This window comes from Balaenoptera acutorostrata, chromosome 13, assembly GCF_949987535.1.
Source record: "Balaenoptera acutorostrata chromosome 13, mBalAcu1.1, whole genome shotgun sequence".
NCBI classification, from domain to species: Eukaryota; Metazoa; Chordata; class Mammalia; order Artiodactyla; family Balaenopteridae; genus Balaenoptera; species Balaenoptera acutorostrata.
The window spans coordinates 13,042,716-13,060,834 of NC_080076.1; the positions used below are offsets into that span (position 1 = coordinate 13,042,716).

General features: G+C 39.8%; 1 protein-coding gene across 1 annotated transcript in view; it reads left to right on the forward strand.

Moving 5' to 3' along the window:
• The first annotated feature begins 218 nt into the window (after nt 1–218).
• VPS4B (vacuolar protein sorting 4 homolog B) overlaps nt 219–18,119 on the forward strand; it is a 30,850-nt gene continuing 12,949 nt past the window's right edge. Inside the window, exons 1-4 of the mRNA XM_007192012.2 lie at nt 219–505; nt 11,262–11,373; nt 12,689–12,845; nt 15,931–15,998. Coding sequence (XP_007192074.1) covers nt 479–505; nt 11,262–11,373; nt 12,689–12,845; nt 15,931–15,998 — 364 coding nt within the window. The 5' untranslated portion in view covers nt 219–478. The remainder of the gene's footprint in view (nt 506–11,261; nt 11,374–12,688; nt 12,846–15,930; nt 15,999–18,119) is intronic.

Here is an 18,119-nt window from a genome sequence, read left to right on the forward strand (position 1 = left end):
CTCTCCATGCTCCGTCAAGTGAAAGAAGCCAGAACCAATAAATCATCTCAAAGGCTGACATCCGTAGAAGGAAGAAAAGGGATCAGTTCTCATCCCCGTGCGGTCCCAGTGCCCCTAGGTCGGAGCCACAGTGCGCCTGCGCGCAGCCTGACTTCCGCCAGGCCTCGACGGGTTTAGTTCGGGACTGGGTGGCGCGCGTGGTGATGACGAAAGCGGAAGTACTGAGGCTGGAGGCCGGACGAGAGCCCAGAGGGGTTCGGGGTTGCGGAAGTCTTGTGAAGCGGGGTGGGGGGGGATCCGCCGGCTGTTGGAGCGCAGTGTTGTTTTGGAACAAGTTCCGGAGAGGAGGCCGCCGCTTGAGGTCCAAGAGCCGCCGGCCTGCGCACGTTTGGGGCAGCTCCGGGCTCGACTCGACGTTGCCACTGTAGGTTTCCTCTGCCCCCCGTTCCTCCTCGAGGAACCGCCTCGTATCTCCGCCATGGCATCCACCTCGACCAACCTCCAGGTATCGCCATCCTCCCGCCCCCTGGAGAGCCCAAGCCAAGGGGAGGCGCTGGGCGTGGGGTGGGAAGTGGGGGGCGGGGAAGAGGGAGGAAGCGGCGGCGCGCCGGCCCAGAGGCAGGTGGGAGAGTCGGACGCTTTCCGCCTGCTTCCGGGGTTTCCCAAGCCCACTGGCTTTGTGGGACTTTTGACTTTTGTTGAGGCTTTTGTTTTTGTTTTTTCCTTTTCAAACCAGCCGAGTTTGAACCGAGCTGGGCAGAGCTTTGAACAGAGGCACGAACGCTGCAGTCAGTGTAAGGGAGAGAGGAAGGAACATAATGTATCCAGTGCATTACGCTGGACCAGTTGAAAATAGGGTGGTTCGAGTTCTCTCCTAGTTCCTCAAGCTGGTGTAGCAAAGCCTTTCTTTTCGAGCTGTCAGGTGAATAGAAATGTGAGCACAGTCTCAGAATCTGAGGAATCCGTGAATTCATTGAGCTATACGTTCAGGTGCACGCTAATGGCTCCCAAAATATAGTATATAAATAAGATCATGGAGTTTTCTTAAACTCCTTTGTGACTTCTTTCCCACCCCTACCGCAGTGAGGTCAGTGTTTTGTTCATAAAGCATGTAATCCTGATACTTTAGACTTAATTGTTAGACCTCTGTGGAATGGAATTCATTGAGATGAGAAATGTTTGAAACAGTGGCTCCCATCCCTGGAATGGACCTGGGGCTTCAGTGGAGTTTAGAATGTGACTTAACCTCGAGAGCTCCAGTGCACTAGTCAAGTTTGGGACAAAAGAGTAGCGTGAATCCCTATATTGAATCTTTGTCTTGATCTTGCAGTTGAAAAGGCTTTTGTTGAGTGCCTGGTACAGGCACCTGGGATAATTAATAGAGAATCTACTTAGCCCAGGATAATTGATCCTGAAGAAAAATCACTGAAAGTAGACTGATTCAAATCGAGATCAAATTTTCACCAAAAAGGAGGTGGGGCACTTGCTTGGGACTTTTATCATGAAAATCGACCCAAAAGATTATGAAAATAAATGTTTTATGTCTTTCACAAAATATAATTGCAACGTGACTTATTTCTTAGAATAAAGAATAAGTCATGTGTTGATTTATGTGTATTTTTTCCAACAAGATTTCATTAAACTAAGACGCAACAATCTTCACTTAACATTAGTGTTTTTGTAGCACCATTCAGAAGGGGTCTTTTTGGTAAATGTACTTGGAAAAAGTATTGGTCATTTGATAAAACTATTGTTCCTTTGAGGATCAAAGGTGATTTCTTTTGAAGTGCCTATCTTGTCTTCATCCTTGTTGGTTTGTCAGTTAACTGCATAGTTTTATTCGACCATCTTTTAAAAACGTTTTTATTGAAGTTTTATTGATTTACAGTATTATATTAGTTTCAGGTGTACAGCGTAGTGATTCAGTATTTCTACAGATTATACTCCATTAAAAGTTAATACAAGATAATGGCTGTAATTTCCTGTTCTATACAATATATCCTTGTTGCTCATCTGTTTTATGCATAGTACACCAACTTTTCATTTGTCAAGAGTTTGCATGTGATTTGGGCATTCTACAATATAATTTTCATCTATTTACTGATTTTTAAATTTTGAAACATTTGCAGTTTCATTCTGTAATCCTTTGCATCATATTTGAATTGAATTGTGTATGTTCTTCAGTGAATCAGCTCGAGATTGACCCATATTAAAGGCATAATTGATAGTGTTAAACAGAGGGAGAGATAATGAGTTATACTTTTATCAGTGGTTGGGTCACAGGTGTGCTTTCTCATTCAAGCTTTTCCACCTTCTAATGTAGGAAATTTGGATGAAGAATATTCAACTAACGAATAACTTTCCCACTGAACAAGGCAAAAATCCCCATAGCCAGATGCTTATAATTAAATGGAGGAATGCAGATAATTAAAAATCAAAATAAAATAATGCAGTAATGCTATAATAGAATTAAAGGTTAGTGTGGGAGGGCAGAAAGGAAGGGCTTGTGTAACTCATCAAGGATAAATGAGAAATGTTCCACAGAGAAGATGATGTGAGCTTAGATAAGAGTGAAAGGTACTGACACTAATTGTCTGCCTGGTGTTTGATGTGATCTCATTTAGTCCTCAAAACAACTCTTCAAGGTATTACTCCAGTTTCACAGTATAAGAAACCAAAGCTTATTAAGTTTATGATTTGCCCAGAGACATACAGTTAATTAGTATTGAAGACTTGGATTAGTTTTGAATCCAGGGCTTTCTGCTTATAAGTTTGTGCTTTTTCACTATGAAGTCATGCCTTCTTGGACAAGAAAGTGGGATGCATTCCAAGCAGAGAAAAACAACATATGCCTCAGCCTAGAAGTGTAACAAACCTTGGAGAGGGTTGGGAGAAACTGCAAGTTCATTGTGTATAGAACTCAAAGTTTACTCAGTCCTGAATATTTACTTTTCTGAGAGTCTACTATGCCATGCATTTTGCTACATGTTGGGGAATCATAAAAGAAATGTATCATCCTTGATTTCCAAGGGCTTATATTCTGATGTGAAAACATCAGACATATAAAGGGACTACTAGGACACTTCGTGACCTTTGGAAGGATGTACGAAGGGCAGTGGGAATTTAGAGGAAGCATAGGCTAGGCCTCCTGGGGGTGCTGGGGGGGACTTTGCAGCTGGAGGACCACAATGACTGTGCTGAGTGTTGGAGAAGCTGGAGTTTTACAGGGAGACAGTGGGATAGGGTATTCCAGGTGGAGAGCACACTGTACACAAAGGTACGAAGTCTGAGCCATCCGGGTTGTCCCTGTAGTTTGGTGTGACGGGAACGGAGTGTGCCAGGTGAGAGGTCGAGCCTAGTTAAGCCACATGACAAGGAGCAGTGTGTGCTGCACAGAGGTGATTGGTCCCCATCCTGCTGTAGATGGGGAGTCAGAGAAGCCAGTAAGCTCAAGTTTTTGTTTTAGAATGAAACCATTGTGTGTGTACAGGGCACAGCTTGACATGGGGATTACAAGAAGAGGGGGCATATTTGGGGCCAGGGTGGTCCTGAACTTCTGGGGCTTGAAATGCTTGTGGGGACAGTCAGGTAGAACTGTCCATTGAGCAGCTGGGTACGTATGTCTAGAACTTAGGCTAGGCTGGGAATAAGGATTTGGGAGTTAGCAGCATACGGTTGGTAGCAGAGGTGTGGCCATCTTGGAAAGTTTATAGAATGAGGAAAGACAAGGACCAAGGTACAGACCCAGTAGAATATCAGCGTTTAAGGAGAGAGAAAAGGGAGCCTGAAAAAGAATTGTGACATAGCCAAGAGTAAAACCTGGAGAGGATGGTGCCTTGATGGCCAAAGGAGGCCATGTGAGGTGTCTCTTACGAGGGCTAAGTGCTCACGTAGTTACCCATAACTAGATAAGTGAGAGATCTGGCAGTCAGGGAGCAGGAAGCATTGCCGTGGGAGGAATCAAGAAACCGAGATGAACTTCGGGTTCTCTTTGGGACTTTGCTGTGGATGTGAAGAGGTAAGTATTGAATAAGATGGTAGCTACATGGGAACCTTAGAATTGGGGAGAGCTGGTGTGTTTCTGTTGGTGTTTTGTAGCTATGAGCCTAAGATAGGACTTGCATACATTTTTATGCTAAGGAATGCTCCCCAAAAAAGGGAAAGGTTAGGTTGGGGAGAACAGTTGAGTTGATATAATTGAGGGGACTAAATGTCTGAGGAGGAAGGTAGGAATGGGCTCCAGAGCACCAGGGAAAGAATCAGCCTTGAAAGACGGGGGCTGAGACATGTTTCCTCCTGAGATGGGTGGGTCTGGCATTTACCCAGTTTCCCAGGGTTTTCTAGCATGGACACATCATGGTCTCCTAATCTGAAAAGGACAGTCCCAGGTGTTCCCAGCCTTTGTGCCTCCATATTGATGACTGGATCCTGGCTGATCCTGAGATTCAGTTAATCTTGTGCCAGCCTCTTTGCAAGACTCCAGAATATAAAAAAGCCAGTACAACAGGCATGACTCCTTTCTTCATGGAGCTTACACTCCAGTGGGAGAGGACAGACCAAAACAAAACAAAACCCACATGCACAGAAACAAGCCACTGGAAGGATTTTAAACAGAAGAGTGGTGTGTTTTAAAATTGAATAAATTTGGGAATCATCAGCCTAAAGATAATCAGCTTCAATCATTGAGAACAGCTCACATAGGGAGGGAGTAAACAGAAAGAAGCCCAAGCCCTGAGGAACCCTAATGTTTCAGGGTCAGGTGCAAGAAGAAGAATCAGCAAAGGAAACCGAGCAGGAGCTGTCAGAGGTGGGAGGAAAACGGGGAAAGTGGTGCTTGGGAGCTCAGCAGAGGGCAGTGTTCCAGAAGGGAAGTGATGCTGTCGTAGAATATTGTCGAGAGATCAGGATGAACACAGAGCTGGGCTTTGGATCTGCATCACAGAGAACCTTGATAGATAAGGGACAGAAGCCCAGATTGGCAGCTGAAGGGTAAGTAGAAAAAAAGGAACTGGAAAGAGTAGAGACTGCTCTGGTGAGATTTGGGTTCTGAAGGTAGTAGAGAAACAGAAGCAAGCTGAAGGGGGTTTTAGTGTCAGGGATAGCTAAAGGAGGGCTGTTTGCATGCCAGCGGTGGAAGTCCCCTTCCTTGTGGAGCTTCCCTGTATATTAAAGGAGATGGCCAATAAGTGAGTATACAGGGGAATAATGATAAACACAGCAATGGGATAAAAGTGCAGAGTGAGGGGAGAGCTGAGATCAGGGGTGGGGTGCAGCCTTTGAAGTAGGAGATTAGGGAGGGCCTCTCTGAGGACTTGGCATGTGAACTGTGAGTGAAAATGAGACCGTTGTGCATCCATCTGGGGAAGGAGCAGGGAAGAGTGTTGTGGGCAGAGGGGTCCTAGTCCGCAGGCTGCCTGAGTGAAGGGGGGCTAGAGGGTTTCAGGTGAGACCCAGACAGAGCCAGGGCCCAGGTAGATCACGACCCAGCATTTGGGATTTATTGTTTGCAGTGGGAAGCCATCAAAGGGTGCCCTTCACTGGTGCTGTGTGGACTTCCGTATCAAGTGTGGAAGCAGGCTGGCCGCTTGGAGGAGGCTAGGCGGTAGGTTTGACAAATGTGATAGTGGATTGAGCTAGGGTGGTAGCGATGGAGACGGTCAGGATTATATTCTGAAAGAATAATTGGCACTCCCAAACCATGCAAGACACAGTTAATTTTGTTTCAAATGAAAAATGCTAATAGAAACAAGGGTGAAGTGGAGCATTCATCAGGGGAAAAACAGATGCATATCCTCCAATCATCATCTTTGATTAAAGGTTTAACATGTGCTGTCCAGTATGGTAGTCACATGTGGCAATTTAAATTTTACTTAAATAAAACTTAAAACTCTTCAGTCACATTAGCCAAAAGTTTCAAAAGCCATATGCTCCCGTATTGGACAGTGCAAATACAGATGCATCCATCATCAGAGAAAAGGCTGCTTTAAAGTGATTGGTACCATATTTGGAGCTAGATTATTAAATACTGACTGTACGAGTTTTAACAAATGTCATTTTGGTTCCTAAAAGAGGGCTGACAGCAAATGAGGGGAGTGCGTAGCTGAAGAGGTGAGTGGCACAGCAATTCAAAACAGCATAAGAAGGAAATTATAGCCAGAAAAAGGAAGAACTTACTTCTGCTACGTGACTTAGCCTCTGAGCCTTCTGGATGCTTTTTTATAAGACCAGGTACACCAAACCACCAGTTGACCAGGTGCTGTGACTCCGCCCTTTATATCCTGCTGAGTTTACCAAACTTGGAAATTTAGCTGGAAGTTCAGGCTGTTTGAACTGTGAAACATGTACTGCTACATTTTATCAGTTCTGAGACACACCGTTTATTTTTCTTCCCTCCTGCCACAGCAGAGGGAAGGCCTGTTCCTCCCATTTATCCCATCTCTATGCAGTCCATGAGCAACTGCTTCAAAATACAATATTTTCAACATATGATTAGTTTTTGGATTATTTGAATAATTTCTTATCTTAATTGTATGCTTATTTTTAATATAGCATAACCATGATTATTTTTTTCTACTGGCTCTTATTTCTGTTGAATAGTTTTACTACCTAAATTAATCCAGGTGGAATGTTTCAGTAAACCATGCTTGTTCTTAATTTGTATGTGTGTGCATATTTTAAAATATTAAAGATAGTTTTCTTAATAAAAATTTTATTTTGAGATGATTGTAGATTCACATGCAGTTGGGAGAAATAATACAGAGGGGGCCTGTGTACCCTTCACCCAGTTGTCCCCAGTGTCAGCATCTTGTAAAACTGTAGTACAGTATCACAACCCGGATGTTGACATTGATATATTCTACTGTCTTACTCAGATTTCCCCAGTCTTAAGTGTGTGTGTGTGTCTGTGCACACAGAGTTCCGTCGAGTTAATTCCTGTATCCCCCGCCGTAGTCATGATAACAGAAGAGTTCTCTCCAAAAGGATCCCTCTCGTTGCCCTTTTATAACCACAGTTACTTCCCTTTCTCTTCCCCCCGCATTCCTGTCTCCTGACAATACTAAACGGTTCTTCACCTCTGGTTTTGTCATTTGAGGTTATGTGAATGGAATCATGCAGTACGTAACCTTTTGGGATTGGTTCTTTTCACCTAGCTTAATTCCCTCAAGATTCATCCAAGTTGTGTATATCAGTAGTTCATTCTTTTTTGTCACTGAGTAGGACTCCCTGGTCTGGGTGTACCACGGTTTAACCATGAAGGGCATCTGGAATGTTCAAGTACAAGTTTTTGTGTGAACGTAGTCTTATTTCTCTGAGATAAATGCCCAGGAGTGCAGTCGCTGATTCATGTGGTGGTTGCATGTTTAGATTTGTAAAAAAAACAAACCTGTTTCCCAGAGTGACTGTACCATTTTACATCTCAGCAATGTATAAGTGATCCAGTTCTCTGTATCCTCACCACTATTTGGCATTGTCACTATTTTTAATTTAAGCCAGTCTGGTATGTGTTTAGTGATATCTCACTGTGGTTTTAATTTGCATTTCTCTAACGGCTAGTGATGTTGAACATCTTTTCATGTGCTTATTTGCCATCTGTATATCCTCTTTGGTGAAATGTCTATTTATGTCTTTAGCTTATTTTCTACTTCAGTTGTTTTTAAACTTGATTTTTGAGAGTTCTTTCTGTATTCTAAGTACTAGTCCTTTCCCAAACATGTGGTTTGCAAACATTTCTCCCACTCTTTGGCTTGTCTTTTCATCCTTTTAACAGGCTCTTTTACAGACCCAAAATTTTTAAGTTTGATGAGGTCCAATTTATCATTATTTTTTTTTCCTTTGAGGTGTAATTGATATATAACGTTATATTAGTTTCAGGTGTGCAACATGGTTCGATATTTGTTTATATTGTGAGGTGATCACCACAGTACATCTGGTTAACATCTGTCACCATACATGGTCACAAAATTTTTTTCTTGTGGCAACTTTCAAAAATACGTAATAGAGTATTATTAATTATAGTCACCATGCTACACATGACATCCCCATGACTGATTTACTTTATGCTGGAAGTTTGTACCTTTGGACCCCCTTCACCCGTTTCGTCCACCCCCCACCTCTGGCAACCACCAGTCTGTCCTCTGTCTGTGAGCTCATTTCTTGTTTTTGTTTTTTGGGGTTTTTTTTTAGATTCCCCATATAAGTAAGATCATGTGGTATTTGTCTTTCTCGGTCTGACTTATTTCACTTAGCATAATGCCCTCAGGTTCCATCCATGTTTTTGCAAATGGCAAGATTTCCTTTTTTATGGCTGAATAATATTTGATATATATTTTTTTTCTTTATCCAGTCATCCATTGGTGGACACTTAGGTTGTTTCCATATCTTGGCTGTTGTAAATAATGCTGCAGTGAACATGGGGGTGCACATATCTTTTCAAGTTAATATTTTCATTTTCTTCAGATAAATACCCAGGAGTGGAATTGCTGGATCATATGGTAGTTCTGTTTTTAATTTTTTGAGGAACCTCCGTACTATTTTCCATAGTAACTGCACCAATTTATACTTCCATCAACAGTACACTAGAGTTCCCTGTTCTCTACATCCTCACCAACACTTTTTGTTTCTTATCTCTTTGATAATAGCCATTCTGATGGGTGTGAGGTGATAGCGCATTGTTGTTTTGATCTGCATTTCCCTGATGATTAATGATGTTGAGCACCTTTTCATGTACCTGTTGGCCATCTGTGTGTCTTCTTTGGAAAAATGTTTATTCAGATCCACTGCCCATTTTTTGATCAAATTGTTTTGGTTTTTTCTTGATTTGTATGAGTATTTTATATTTTTTTATATTAACCCCTTATCAGATATATATGATTTGCAAGTATTTTCTCCCATTCAGTAGGTTACCTTTTAATTCTGTTGATTACTTGCTTTGCTGTGCAGAAGCTTTTTTGTTTGATGTAGTCACACTTATTTTTGCTTTTGTTGCCTTTGTGGCATCAAATCCAAAAAATTATCACCAAGACCAACGTCAAGGAGCTTATCATCTATGTTTTCTTCTAGGAGTTTTATGGTTTCAGGTCTATGTTCAAATCTTTAATCCATTTTGAGTTATTTTTGTGTATTGTATAAGATAGTATTCATTTTCATTCTTTTGCATTTGGCTGTCCAGTTTTCCCAGCATCATTTATTGAAGAGACTGTTCTTTCCCCAGCATACGTTCTTTGCTCCTTTGTGGTAAATTAATTGAGAGCATATGTGTTGGTTTATTCCTGGGCTCGCTCTTCTGTTCCATTGATCTGTGTGTGTTTTTTTATGCCAATATACTGTTTTTATTTTTTCTTTTTATATATTGTGCTTTTGGTGTCAAGTCTAAGAACCCTTTGCCTAGCCCTAGATGGTGAAGATACTCTTTGTTTTTTCTAAGGATTTTATAGTTTTACATTTTATATTTAAGTCCATGATCCATTTCAAGTTAATTTTTGTACAGAGTACAAGGTTTAGTTTGAGGTGTTCTCCCTCTCTCTCTTTTTTTTTTTTTTTTTGGCTTATGGATGTTCATTTGCTTTGGAACCATTTCTTTAAAAGCCTGTCTTTCTGCCATTAACTTGCCTTTCTATATCTTTGTCAAAATTCAGTTGGATGTAGCTGTATGGATCTATTTCTGGTAGTTGTGTGTGTTTTTTTTTAAGTTATTTACAACTTTTGAACTTACAAAACAGAAACAGACTCACAGACTTAGAGAATGAACTTATGGTTGTGAGGGTGGGAGAGGGACAGTTAGGAAGTTTGGGATGACATGTCCACACTGCTGTATTTAATTTAAAATGGATCTGGGCTTCCCTGGTGGCGCAGTGCTTAAGAATCCGCCTGCCAGTGCAGGGGACGCAGGTTCCAGCCCTGGTCTGGGAAGATCCCACATGCCACGGAGCAACTAAGCCCCGTGCGCCACAACTACTGAGCCTGCGCTCTAGAGCCCATGAGCCACAACTACTGAGCCCGCACGCACCACAACTACTGAAGCCCCCAAGCACCACAACTACTGAAGCCCCCAAGCCTAGAGCCCATGCTCCGCAACAAGAGAAGTCACCGCAGTGAGAAGCCCGCGCACTGCAACACAGAGCAGCCCCCACTCGCCGCAACTAGAGAAAGCCTGCGTGCAGCAACAAAGACCCAACGCAGCCAAAATTTAAAAAATAAAATAAGTTTTACTAAAGTAAAATAAAATGGATGACCAACCAGGACCTACTGTATAGCACAGGGAACTCTGCTCAATATTATGGAACAACGTAAATGGGAAAAGAACTTGAAAAAGAATAGATACGTGTATATGTACAACTGAATCACTTTGCTGCACACCTGAAACTAACACAGCATTGCTAATCAACTCGACTCCAATATAAAATAAAAAGTTAAAAAAAATACTACAAAAGTTGCCCATTATGGAATTTCTGGAAGATGTGAAGAAGTAGAAAATGAAAAAAATTGAGTCTTATCAAAGATAAGCTCTGTGAAATTTCCTTCCCATCTTTATTCTGTGCTTTTAAAAAATTTATTTGTTTGTTTGCTGTTGTTTCAAATATTTGATCTCATGCTACATGTAAAAATTGTATAATGCTTTTTTAAAATCTTCCATTATTCATTTTTCCATATTATTACGAATATTGCTTAATATTATTTTAACAATTCTTTTTATACTGTGTGGCATCTTTTTGCTATTTAAAATTTAACTTTTCAAGTTTTGTTTCTGTTTTTTTAAAATACCTCTCTGGTTTGTCTTTGCTCAGTGAACCTTTTAGTTAACTACTGAGTTAAAAGATTTGGGTATTTTTCTGACTCTTGGTATTTCATTGCCCTATTACTTCTGAAGGGGTTTTACCCCATTTAAATTTTACTGTTGTCATATGCTTTAGACATTTGATTTTTGAGAATTTCCATAAATGCTTTTAACTTGAATTTTCATGTTACTTGATTATTCCTTACTAGCCCTGAGCTTGCTTTTGTTGAGTGAAAAATTATGTGAGAATCTCAGTGATTGGTACTAGATAAAGGGGTGTTCAGACAGCATTTACCTATAGAAGAAATGTAATTTGCATTTTATAAACTTATAATTTATAATACAATGCAGTTGTGATTTAGGAAAAAAAGATAGATTTATTTTAAGGTTGCTTTTGTTTTTAAAGAAAACGTTCAACGTGATTATTTATTTCAAACGTATGCTATGCTTTGATTTTGATGGTATGGTTTTGCCTCCCTTCAAACAGAAAGCGATAGATCTTGCTAACAAAGCAGCCCAGGAAGACAAAGCTGGGAACTATGAGGAAGCCCTTCAACTCTACCAACACGCTGTACAGTATTTTCTCCATGTAGTTAAATGTAAGGTCATCATTTGTTTTTTTATTTAAAAACACTAAAAGAAAAGATTATTCTATTTCATTATAAAAATTGAAGTACAATGCCAGAAAATTATAAACCATCAATTTGCAAAAAAGTCCCACTAGCTTCTTAGTAGTTTTTAAGTACTCAGCCAACAAATGTGCACAGCTGTCATAGTTATTACTTTGTACACCTAAACATATTAAAATGCCATATAGTCAGTGGAAAAAGTTTTCATTTTACTGGTTATGTACCCAGATTATGTAATCTAGACCTGCTCATTTTCTAAACATCTCTTTGAAAGTAGATGTTTTAAAAATAGGTTGGGGGACTTTCCTGGTGGTCCAGTGTTAAGTTAAGACTCCACACTTCCACTGCAGGGGGCGCGAGTTCGATCCGTGGGGAAACTAAGATCCCACATGCTGTGCGGTGCAGCCAAAACAGAAACAAACAAAAACAGGTTGGGAGACATTTTGTGTATTTCCAAATATGTATTCAGTGTTTACCACCTGCCAGCTACTGTTCTAGGCACTGGGATACAGCAGTGAGGAAGAAATGGATAAAGACCCCTGCCTTCATGGATCTTAAACCTAATGCTGAACATATGTGAAATAAGATATTGAAAAAGTGTCTTTCTGGCAAACTTAGGTTTTTTTTTTAAATAAAAATTTTAGCAGTTGGATAATTTAGGATTTTCTTTTGAGCTTCCCTGTTTAATTTTGAGGTTTTTCTGTCACATTAAAGTGAAACTAAGAATGAATCATAACATATAAGATAGGTGGGGCTAATCCCATACACTGCGTACATTGCTGAAGTCTCCTATTCAAACAGCTCTCACAGGGGCCTTTAGTAAAATTACTCTACTGTTGGTACTCATATGGGATTTCTGTCACTTTTTATACTCTGAAATAAAGCTTATGTAGACGTTGATGGAAATGGTTGATACTGCTTTACTCATATTTGTCTTACAATTGGTTTTGTGTGAGATAAGCAGCTTTCAGCTGTCTGCACAGAATGTAAGGGAAGAGTATGAAGCCCACAGAATATTAAATAATTTCTTCTTATTATTTAACATTAACTTAAGATATCCTAGTGTCTTGCCCAGAACTCTTTCTGACTCACACTCACTGTTGGCCTCCAACCCTGCTGGGGGAAGGAGTAGAAAAGATTGATAATCATGGATTATGACGAGCTAGAGATGATCTTTTCTCTCTCCTCCAAAATAGATTTTCCTTGTTGGGAAAGTATGTCTAGGAGTTTATACCTGTCTGTAAAGAATACTAAAGGAAAAATCTCTCTCGTTTCCCTTCAATAGATGAAGCACAGGGTGATAAAGCCAAGCAAAGTATCAGGGCAAAGTGTACAGAGTATCTTGATAGAGCAGAAAAACTGAAGGAGTACCTGAAGAAGAAGGAGAAAAAACCACAGAAGCCAGTGAAAGAGGGCCAGCCAAGTCCAGCTGATGAGAAGGGGTATGTATTTTAGAGTGAGATTGTATTGTATCGAATTACAGGATAAAATTTAATTTAATTTGTGAAGTAAATTTCTTTTGTTTAAACTAGGTGTTGGCAAACCATGACTCATGGGCCAAATCTGACCTGCTGCCTGCTTTCGTAACTAAAGTTTTATTGGAACACAGCCTCATGCCTTCACTTACCTGTTGTCTGTGGCTGTTTTTGTGCTGTACCAGCAAAGCTGAGTAGTTGTGACAAGGGACCGTATGGCCTACAAAATCTAAAATATTTACTGTCTGGTCCTTTACAGAAAAGGTTTGTGGACCCCTAGTTTACCAAGCTTCGGGGGTGATATACCTCAAATTGCTCTCCTTGACGGCCTGGTAGTAGTAGAAAAAACATTTGGTAGGAATGCTACTCAATTCTTTACCCTCTGGCCATTATGTAATGAAGTTTAAAATTGTAGGAGTAATCTGTGAATTGAATCTTCGACTAGTAGTATTGACTTAGTACTAAGCACACGGACAAAATGAAAAACAACTGGTAATGTAAAACAAATTTTGGATATATAAGTTTTTTGATGTGGATTTGCATCAGATTTGCTTTACTTTATCATTGTAAAGAAAGCAACACAGCATAATTTATAAACATCAAAACCCATTTTTGAAATGTCTTCCTAGATGGGGGATATATCACTTACAGATGCAGAATTTATATATTCAGCACCTAATGTGTGCATGTCAGGCTCTGTGCTGAGCAGTGGGAACATACTCTACCCAGATCCTCCGATCATTCTATTGGTGCCAGAAGTGGTTCCAAGTGACAGCATACTCTGAGAAAACAAGACTCTGGGGTGGGGTTATCTGGCCTCGCTGGATATGAAGGCAGGAAATTCTGGTTAGCATTATAGGATGTAATACTTACAGTTCATGGTAAGCAGTGGTACAAGTTACTTAGATAATCCCTGTGGTCACCAGGCATGGAGTGCCTTGAAGGCAGTGCTTTGGGGGCTTTGTGGCTACTACAAAAGGCCATTTTAAGAACTAGAGTTGACAGCCTGCTTCAAACTACATGGGAGAGTTTGAAAAAACTTATTATCTTATAGCTCTAGCATTGGCATGACAAAAATTAGACCCCAGCTCATCTCGTAGCTTATTGGATTTCAAAATCAGTTGAACCTCACTGGGTTTCTTATGTGAAAGTTGGGGCATGTGTTGTAAGACTGAGACTCCACATGAAAATGAAATGAAAACTGTTGGGAAGGATCAGTTGACCTACAGTACCTGGACCCCCAGATCTCACTGAGACCCCCTGGCCAGCAGAAACGTCCTCTCCGCTGGGAGTTGAGCCTCACCTGGTCTTGCTTGGAGACCGTGTAGTGTCCCTCCTAAGATGTCTGCCTAGCAGGGGGATGCCAGTTCTGTGTTGGATGGCGGGACCCACTTTAAGCTGAAATGGGGTAAATCAAGGAAGCAATTACGTCTTGCTAATGGATGCACAAAAATAAATGGAGATAAAGCACAGATGCTGACAGACAAGTTCAAAGCTGTGGCATCTTGGTGCCAAGATGGAGTGTGGTTCTCGGAAGGCGCTTGCTGGGGCCGCTCTTGCCGCTCAGGGTGTGTGCTGCCTCATAAGAGCTCACGGCAAAACAAACGCTAAATGCTATTTTCGTTTTTTGCCTTTCTTCATAAAAGCAATAGTCGTCTTTGGATATCTTTCACTTACTGAAAACGGGTACTAATGTAGGTCTTTTGTAAAAGCAAAGTGGCATAAAGCAAACTTTGGGAAAGCAGGGATCCCTGTAGTGCATTCCCTTACAGAATTCGAGGGCCAGGGAGTCAAGTTTGGATTCTGTATGGCCAGGAGAAATGCCCCCTCCACCAGGGTAGTTCCAGCAGGGGTCCCACTGCTGCCAGCTCCCTTGTCCAGCATTCCAGCGCCGGGGAGTGGGCAGAGGGCCCTGCCACAGCGCCCTCAGCAAAGCAGTGCTTTCACCTGCAGGCGTCTCCTCGCATGCAGCCCCTACCGCAGTTGCTTGCTTCTGCCTTCCAGGAGGACTCTGGTCTCCTGCGGAGCCTCAGCTGCAGGGGAGCCTGGGAAGGGCAGTTTCATAACAAGTACAGTCTTTACTGTACAAGAAAGCGCAGTAGAAGAAGGTTGGAGTGAATGAATGTCAAGGTGAATCAGTTTGCAGTCTCCACCTTACCCATAAATAACCCCACCATCCTGTGATAACCAAGCAAGCCCATTCTGAGATAAAACCTGTCTATCTTTTTATTCCCCTTTATGTCTTATATGTGAAAAATAATGTAATGCCATATTTTTTTGCTTTGAAGATTGCAATGTATTCTGTCACATGCTAATCCTTATAATTGAATATAGATTATTTCTAATTTTTTCCCTATTGCAAACAATATGGGCATGATTATCCTTGTAGTCAAATCCTTGAACTCATTTAAAATTGTTTCCTCAGAATAAATCCCTAGATATGAAATGTGTGCATTGATCTCCTTGTTCTTTGGGGTCCGTTCATTTTCATCAAAAGCTTCATCCATCCTTTGGAACCCCCAGGCTAAGGGTTATGCACCTTTGTACCTTAAATAGTTGATATTTTGGGGTTTTTTTTCCCCTCCTAGTTATGGCTTCTTGTTCTAATATATAGTTTGCCTGGTCCTGATTTTTTTTATTGTTAATTGTTTACAACACTCCTGTAATTCATCTTAAATCTTTTGTGGAATGAGGTGTGGGTTTATGAATTTATTTATTTATTTATTTATTTATTCATTTATGAATTTATTCATTTATGAATTAATATCAGTACATAAATAGGTATGTTGTGGGAATTTGGAGCTAGTTCCTGACTTCATTCTGGTCTTTTTGTCCATTTCCTGTTCATGATTCCATTTTGATGGGTAATATGCCTGCTTACTATTTTGTTTAGTATATTCTGAAAAGTAATAAAATAAGCTTAACTTTTAATGTGAGTGTCTTATTTTGCCACTTAAATTACGGATATTTCAGGTTAATCTTTTCCTTTATTTTTTGCCTTAGTTTGATAGCAATGAGTGATCATTTGAATATATTAAATTCTTTTTATTAGGAATGACAGTGATGGGGAAGGAGAATCTGATGATCCTGAAAAAAAGAAACTACAGAGTCAACTTCAAGGTTGCTTTAGATTTCATTTTTAAATTTACTATTTTATTTTTTAAAAACTCATAGTGAATTGTCTATTTGAATTGGGTTTTTTCCCCACCTGTATTTAAGTGAGGTTCAAGAACTGGCTTTGGTTCCCAGTGGTCACATGCTGGCTTTGTTGAGACCATTTTTATAAGATTTGCTCTATAGGGTCTCTAATGGGTTGGGTTTTTTCCATGCAGTAAAAATATTGTTTCATTTTATATCTGCCTTAAAAAGCTTACTCTCTTTCATTTTTTCTTATTTGCCCCCTTTTAGAGAAGGTAGCAGTTATACTATTAGCTTACTATAAAATCTGATGGTATTGAAATTTCCTGTCAGAGGAACAGAATGCATTAGGACTCACACTTGGCTTTTATTGCTGTTGCTGTGGCTTATTCATTGATGCTATTTATTTCATGTTTCCTACCTGCTCTTCCTAATCTGCTTTTTTATCCTATTTCAGCATTCCCATTTACATTTCCCTCTTTCGGCTTTCAGTTTTTTACCTTCCACACCTATAAAAGCCCTTTCTCCTCTACTGTAGTGAAGTGGCCTTATCCAGAGGGCATAGACTGCAGCTCCACTCACATCTGGATTCCACTCTGGGATCTGCTGCTTAAAGCTGTCTAGTCTTGGGCAAGTTCCCTAACCTCTCAGAGTCTGAGACCCAACTCTAAAATGGAAGTTAAGAATACTTTCAGAGCAATTAAAAGGTTAATGACAATGTAAAAACTGCCTAATATTACATCTGACAGTACTAGGGACTCAATAAATAGTAGCTCTGTGTATCTAAAAAGGCATCTATTTAATTGCTGGCTTCTTTAGTTACTGAGACTTGATTGTTCTTTGATATGTTATCTAATGATTTTTCAAGTTGAATTTTTGCTCAGTCATGGGTAACATGTATTTTATTCATTTGAATCTTGCTGAATAGAACACATATCTGGGAAAGATATCCATTATATAGGCTCAGCCTATATAATGATTGGTTAGTGATTGGTGAACTTACCTAGCTTGGCCAGACCTCTAATCTTGCTATTCTGATCTCCATTTTGGTAATATTTCTGTCTTACCGACCCCTCTGGGATGTATAGGGTAATACTATAAGGATAGTATTTTGAAAACACTACAGTTAACGAGGGTATTTTTACACGCCAGCTTCAGTGGTGGGTGTAGTCCAAGGGCAGTAACTGAGTTTCCACTGCCTCGAGCAGTGTGGTCATGCTTCATCCTCAGTGAGTATTTTTGGGCAACCCAGTGGTCCATGCCAAGTGGCTTTATTTTACTTGTAAGGCAAAAACCGTTTTTCTATCTGTTCTTTTGGTTGTGTTCCTCCTCTCTCTGGCTCTGCCCCACTGAAGTAAAAATTGGATTGTATCTTTAATTTTGAAAAAGATAATTTTTAATAAGGAATTTTTTTTTACATTTCCTTTGATAATAAGGCCCAGGGATGTATAAAAATACAGATGCTTAAAACATTTAAATGAGGAAATTTATTTGGAATTTCAGGATGAAATAGAATATGAAGGAGTCCTAGCCTTTTGTATCTGAGAGTCCTTTTTCTCCATCTTTTAGTTTCATGGTTTGCTGATGGATTTCATCCTATAATATCCTTTTTTGAATCTTTCCTCATTTTTCCTGAAACAATTTTCCAAATCTTTTTACTTCTGTTTTAGGTTATCACATTAAGTGTAATATTTTATTATTAAAATTAAAGTTCATGATTTGAATTTTCTGTTAATTTTGATATTCAGTGACTTTGAGGTTAAATAACATTAGTATAATAGTATAATCAAAAAATGGATAAATTTATACAATTGGGAATTATCAAATTATTTGGCTTTTATTTTCTAATAATCCCTCTCTTTTAATTTTAAAAATCATTAATCAGTGTCTAATAATTGATACTACTTTTGTCTAAATAGTCTTTTATCACTGACATTCCAAAGTCACCTAACTTGAACTTTTAAAGAGAAAAGTATTAGTTAAATGTGAAGATAAATTATGACACATTTAGAAAATTCGTAACAAAAAATTTTAGTTGACCAGATAATGCTTATATATAAATTTACATTTGTTTAACTGACACAAAATCCTATCAGATGATGT